This window comes from Salvia hispanica, chromosome 3 (assembly GCF_023119035.1).
Source record: "Salvia hispanica cultivar TCC Black 2014 chromosome 3, UniMelb_Shisp_WGS_1.0, whole genome shotgun sequence".
NCBI lineage: Eukaryota > Viridiplantae > Streptophyta > Magnoliopsida > Lamiales > Lamiaceae > Salvia > Salvia hispanica.
In genome coordinates this window covers 51,700,585-51,707,610 of record NC_062967.1, presented here as the reverse complement: position 1 = coordinate 51,707,610, position 7,026 = coordinate 51,700,585, and the positions used below count along the sequence as shown (strand labels likewise).

At 33.8% G+C, this 7,026-nt stretch overlaps 2 protein-coding genes across 2 annotated transcripts; one reads left to right on the top strand and one right to left on the bottom strand.

The window, feature by feature from the left end:
* Positions 1-418: 418 nt before the first annotated feature.
* LOC125215982 (probable methyltransferase TCM_000336) lies at positions 419-2,334 on the top strand. The gene is made up of 4 exons (XM_048117575.1): positions 419-572; positions 662-1,057; positions 1,498-1,770; positions 1,857-2,334. The coding sequence occupies exons 1-4, from the start codon at positions 498-500 to the stop codon at positions 2,193-2,195; spliced, it is 1,083 nt and encodes a 360-aa protein (XP_047973532.1). The 5' UTR covers positions 419-497; the 3' UTR covers positions 2,196-2,334.
* Positions 2,335-3,509: 1,175 nt separating this feature from the next.
* LOC125215961 lies at positions 3,510-4,362 on the bottom strand. The gene has a single exon (XM_048117547.1). It carries the CDS (start codon positions 4,220-4,222, stop codon positions 3,554-3,556), a length of 669 nt encoding a protein of 222 aa, XP_047973504.1. The 5' UTR covers positions 4,223-4,362; the 3' UTR covers positions 3,510-3,553.
* Between the last annotated feature and the right edge of the window lie 2,664 nt (positions 4,363-7,026).

Here is a 7,026-nt window from a genome sequence, read left to right as displayed (position 1 = left end):
ATAGTCCTATATCAAAATTATTTACTAATAATTTATAAAAGTAAAAGTAGTAGGCATAATTTATACACCGACAATATCTCCAACAAATGTTATAAAGCATGTTTACAAATGAAAAAGAGTGTGATCTCGGTTTAACAATCTTTTTCCTTTTCTTTGAAATGGCAAAGATAAGTGTAATATTCCTCCCACTATTAGTAACTCTTTGCTAAATTTTGTAAAATTTATTCACCTACAGACCACAACTCTTCAACAAAATAAATGCTGTCATCCACAACTCTAGTAAAATTTCCCTTTTTCTTTGAAATGGCATAGATAGGTCAACCCATTAAAGATATACTTGGATAAACCTCTAAAACTTTGGCTTTAACAATTTTTCCTTTGTTTTGAAGTGGCAATGATACGTATTTCATCCCACTATAAAACCCATCTCACACTTCGTACACTTAAATTATTTCCTATAAATTCATCTCATCATTCAAAACCCTCTCAATTTCACCATGGATCTTGAAAAGGCTTTCCACATGAAGGGTGGCCTCGACGAAACCAGCTATCCCAAAAATTCTGCATTGCAGGTCTTTTTCTTTCTATGAATTACAATTCACACATATTGATAAAAAATTAAATAATTTAGCAATTGAGTTGTGGTTATTTGATTAAGCAGAAAAAGGGAGCTGAAACGGTGAAGCACATAACCCTAGAAAGCATAGAGAAATTGATCATGGAAGCGAAGCCAAAGAGCATGGGGATTGCAGATATGGGCTGCTCTTCAGGGCCCAATACTCTGTCAACCGTTAAGGAGATCGTCGCCGCCGTCGAGGGAACCTGTCGGAAAATCGGGGAGGCGGCGCCGGAGTTTCGTATCTACCTCAACGATCTGCCCACTAACGACTTCAACGCAATTTTCCAGGCCTTGCCGGAATTCTACCGGGAGCTCAACGCCGGGAAGGAACACGGGGTTTATGTCGCCGGCTTTCCTGGCACCTTCTACGGCAGGATCTTCCCGGACAACTGCTTGCATTTGGTCTATTCCTCATATAGTCTCCACTGGCTCTCCAGGGTTAGTTGTTCACCTTTTATTTTAGGATAAATTGCAGAAAAAAATACGAAGTTTGGTCATAGTCAATTTCAAAAATAGCATAATTTTGATATTTTTCTTAATTATCGCATTGATTTTGATTTCGAGAAAAACTATGTATGATTTGGAAGCCGAAATTCATGATACATATGTCTCTGCAAAAATTATTGATTTTAGTATGAAAATGAATAAAATTAGACTAAAGTATTTTGGCTGGTTTTTCCTCAAATCTAAATCGATGGGATAATTGAGAAAATGTCAAAGTTATGATAGTAATTGATTGTTTCGGAAAGTCGCAGGATTGAACAGAATATGAACCAAATTCATGAATTTTATAGCGATTTATTCTTTGTTTTAATCAACTGGAATGGTGTACGTTGTTAAGGATCAGAGTGTCACATTGATTTTATGGTTGAATTCAGGTTCCTTTAGAAATTTATGATGACGAAAATAGGTCGATGAATAGAAAGAGTATTTATATATCTGCAAGGAGCGAAAATGGAGTGTGTGAAGCATATTACAAGCAATTTCAAGAGGACTTTTCATTGTTCCTTAAATCAAGGTGTGAAGAGGTTGTGAATGGTGGGAAAATGGTGCTAATATTGTTGGGGAGAGAGGGGCCTTGTCATGTGGATAGGGGGATTTCTTTGTTATGGGAACTTCTCTACCAATCTCTAGCCACCCTTGTTGACCAGGTAATTAATTAATTGGTTTAATTGATGTAGCTAATTGAGTTGTGTATATATGAATATCTGAGAATATAGTCATGATCATGGTGTAGGGTGAAGTTGAGGTGGAGAGATTGGAATCTTATGAGGTGAACTTCTATGCACCATCAATGGAAGAGTTGGAAGATGAAGTTAGGAAACAAGGGGGTTTCAAGATTGAGGTGATTCACAAGTTCCAAATGGATAGAGATGCTGCAGCTTCAAATTCAATTAGCTATGGACATGCAATGGCAAAGGCAGTCAGATCCATACAAGAACCAATGATTGCTCACCACTTCGGACATGGAATCTTGGACAAGTTATTCCAACTTTATGGGAAATTAGTGGACCAAGAGACGGCCAAGGATCGTGTAACCTCTACTTCTATTGTCTTAGCTCTCACTAAATTGTGACGATTAATTATATTGCTTGCATGTGTGATTTTAGGTTGCTTTCACATACATCCATGTGTGCTTGAGGTAGTAATAGAGTACTACTGTTCGAGTGTAGTAAAACATCTCATACTTTGATTATATCTAATTATTTCACAGAGTTATTATCCGTTAAATTACATGCACGGGAGTTATTTATCTGAGCACATATGATCCGTAATTAAGAATTTTATTATGAGAGATTATTGTATAATTACCAGGAATTTTATCACTAATTTTTTTTTTGGGTAAAAAATTTACCACTAATTTTATACATATATATTTATACTAATGGTGTTATCAATGTATATACACATTTTTGCAATACCTCCTTTCTTCAAAAAGAGCACAACTAACATTATTGAGCAGAAAAAGAAGAATTTATAATTAGAAAGGGGGCCTTGATTTTGAATTTATATAATCTTCTATTTCTGTTTCTGCAGAGCCAGAGGTTTGACAAAATTTTGGGCGTGCCTCACTTTATACTTTTAACCTTATTTTAGTACTTGGTGATAAGCTAAATTAATTGTGGAAAAACCCCAATTATTTATCAAAGTGGAACGCTAATGATGATGCTTCACAAATTGAAAGAGGAAAATGAAAAACAATGGAGAAAAAGGGGCAGAAAAGAAGACAACAAAGTTGAATTCAGGAAGAATCTAATCTCTATTTTCCAAAAGTTAAAGCCACTTTTGCTCAAAGATAATGCGGTAAATCAGTAATTACAGTACTCCATCTTTTTTACTTGTGTTACATGTGGAATCATTTCATTTCGAAATGGTTATCGAAATAACGATAATGAGCCTTTTTCAGTCTGTTATAGTAATTCATTGCAGAAACGACTTTTCTGTTATAATTTTGTTTTTCTAAATGATGATTAGCCACTCATTATCAGATGTTACACCTTACGATACCTATTTTTAAAATTTTAATATATAAATTAATATTGGTCCACAGAAATTGAATGTACAACGCCATGACGAGAATTTTAACATTAATACGCATCATCCTATTTAATTTGTCGTCATTAATTTTTGTTAGGTACTCCATGTATTAACAATTTTAATTTTTAAGTATACACTAAAAAAAACTTATTTACACATTAAAATTGAGACGCAATTACTTATGTTGATAAATTTTTAAAAATAATAATTTAGAATGTAAAAGGGAGTGTTCTTAAATGAATGATAAATTAATTTAGTCTTTTGCTTTTCTTTTTAAGCTTTATTTATTACAGTGATAATTAAAATTTTTTGAAAGTCATGAGTACGTATTTAAAAATCATACTGTATGAAATTAAGGGGAAAATAAGATAATTAACTTGTAAATTACTACTTAGATCAGTTGCATTCATGAAGCACGATAGTGAGTTTCTCCTCTTGATGAAACTTAATCTGCTTAGCTATAAATTCTTCAATCGCTCTCTGAAAATCCTCATTACTCAATTCATCCACCACCTCCGCCGCGGCCGCCGCCTTCTTCTTCTCCTCCACTCTCCTTCGCAATTCCGTTTCCGACCGCCGCAGCTGCCTCTCGCAATTACCACCGCTTTTCTCTCTCCTGAAATTCGCCGATCGGCTCCTCCGGTGAGCCCTAACTCTAGTGACCTCCAAAATCGTCTGCTTGTCCTCGTACGCGATCTCCTCCGATCCGGCGAAATAGGCGCCGCTGGTGATGAAATCCTGGCAGAAATCGACTTCGATTTCGCGATGATCGTGAAATCCGTGGTGCAGGAAGAGGCTGCGCGATTTGTAAAAGAGGATCAGGACGATGGCATTGCTGAGGAAGAAGATGAAGAGATGGCTGACGACGATGTTCACGAGCCACCGGAGATACTCGCCGGAGATCCTGACGGCGAACGGAAGGCGAGATGAGGTCCACGTCAGCAGGATCAGTACGGTTAAGATCTCGGCAATGCGGAACAGCTTTTTTATTTGACCGACGCCGCAAAATATCGCCGGAAAACTGTTGGATTTGCCGGAATCACCGTCAAAATTAAAGGCCTCCATCAGTCATATATATATAGTTCTATATTTTTGTATTGATTAGACTGTTTTTGGTGATTATCAGAATAGGCATTGGCAGAAAATAAAATGCGTGTGTGTGTTTTGAGGAGAAAAAGAGAATGGATTTTTGGGGATGATTTTTGTAGAAATGAATCATATTGCGAGTGGTGCTAGCGATGGCATTTTTATAGAGTTTTTTTTTTCTTTTTTTAATCGGTAGTGTTGAGACAAATATTGAATAGATTAATTATGGGCGAACCCACATTTGCATTATGATTGGTATGATTAGAGAAGTAATTATGACATTTCGGTGCAATTCAGATCATGATCATATCTCAATCATGACTAAGCTAGAATTGCTATATGTGGGGGGCGGATGTGAAAAAATATTACTAGGAGTAATTTTTAATTAATGCTTTAGCGTAAAAGAAAATGCTTAAAACACCAAAACTATTCATGAGAGCAGTCAAGGATTTGCCATTAAAAAAATCAACAAAAGTCCTAATTAAATTGATGTCCATTTTCAATAAAATCAATCACTAAAGCAAGAAACTATTAAAACCGCAATAAAAACCTTTAAAACACCAAACACAAATTTAGCTTGCATTAATATCCTAGGCGAAGAGGAGCATATCCATGAAGTGGCGCTTCAATTCCCATGCTAGTAATTGTACAAGAAAAGGAGATCATAATAGTACATCATCTAATTATTTACTGCTTCATACTCCCTCTGTCCTATTAAAAATGACTTATTTTTCTTTTGATTTGTCCTAACTAAGATAACATATTAATAAAAATAGAAACACATTTATCTCTACTTTATTCCTACCCTCTTAATTATTTTATTTTCTACACTTAACATCCAAAATAACGTTGTATAAAATTTCATATCGCTCAAGGAAGGGGTCATCTTTTTGGGACAAAGAGATTAATACTTATTCCTCCGAAATACTATAGTACTCCTATACGATTATAAGATGGCTGCGTGTTCAAAGAAATAATTGATAAATAGGATAAAAGATACTGAGGGTTTCATTCTACTCCCTCAGTCCCATGGTAGATGTCATACTTTCCTTTTTAATTTGTCCCACAAAAAATGTCACATTTCTTCTTTTGAAAAAAGATCCTTCTCACATCAATTATAAAATTATATATTCTCTCACCACTTAACACACAAAATAACATCTCATAAAATCTCGTGCCATCTCCCAAGTGTGACATCTACTATGGGACAGAGGGAGTACTATGTAAAAAAGTTTGGATTTTTAAGTGAATAATAGACGTAATACAGTAATTATGCTACAAATTTAGCTAAAGGAACGAATAATATCATTGTTTGGTTGGCAAGAGTTGAAGTCTCTTTACATCGATACAGTTAAAACGTGAGGGTTGAAACCTGATTAGTGATTACATCTATTGTGATATCAAACGCTTCGTACATATATTTAGTTCTGTTATGGAATTCTTATTCTTGATAAGCAAAGCTTAATTATTTATCAAAAAAAAAAATATATGTATATCGAATATATTAATAATCTAGTATATTTTGTCAAACTTTTATATTAAAACCGGTTCAGCCATTATAAACTTATAATTAACTTTTACGTCTGTTTTATTTTGCATAAATGCACACGTGAGAGAGCGCCATTCAGTTCAGCCGGTACAGCAATTATGAAACCTCTAACATTTAATGAAAGATTAATTAAGCATAAACACTTCAACACAATTAAATACTACTACTATTAATTAGGTACAAACAGGCACATATCTTATTTAATTAGGTTAACTGCCAACAATTACACTAACTTTGATATTCCCAAATTAGTTTAAGCCACATCTTAATTATAAAATGTTTCGACAATATCCTCCATTTTTATAATTAATTTGTAGCTAGTAACATAGATACATATTGAACACGTACACTACAGATCAAACGTGTAGTAATATCGTTATTAAAACATTTTATGTCAATCATGTCTAAACTCAAGTCGATTGATTAAAAGTTGGTGATTTTTTCAAAGTTAAAATTATTTTTTTGGAAAATGAAAGTGCATATAATTGAGTTAGTCTAGTACTTTCATGTCAAACTATATAGGTTTTCTTTCTGACAAAAAGAGTCCGATTACAAAAAAAACAGTATGCAGTAAAAAAGAAATATTCTATCCCTAAATTTAGGGCAGCTATAGTAAATTGTAACATGCAAATCTGTTACATGTCAATTGCTGAACGATCCGACCCCCACCATGCATGCATGTGGGTTTTCCTCGTAGGGAGTAGCATACTATTCTACTAATTCAAATTAATTCTCCAATCTCATAAATTTAATTATTTACCATATATATACGCATATATATGAATAATGATAATAACATACTACTAATATATGGGCTGATAATTAATTTACTCTTATTTAATTTTGGACCTAACTCTTCACCAAAAAAATGTATTGGTCATATATATATATATAATAATTCATCGAAAATTTGGCCAAACATAACAATTATTTATTGAGTGGTACAAGAGATATAGGTGTAGGCCTGCCTGAAGATATATACTAGTATAATCTGATGGAATTCAGTAGTGGAAGTGTTGTGTCTATTAATTTGAACTTTGACTGTCTCCATTTCACTTATTTTCTCAACCACCATCAGTACCTGCTGGAGTGTCAATCTTATCTTATAATGGATGCTTGTGCTACCATTCTTATTCTATAGTAATTTATGTAATTTTAAGGAAGATTAATTACATTTACAAACATGGACATTCAATTTATTCAAGAATCCAGAATGAGAAAGAAAAGGGAAAAT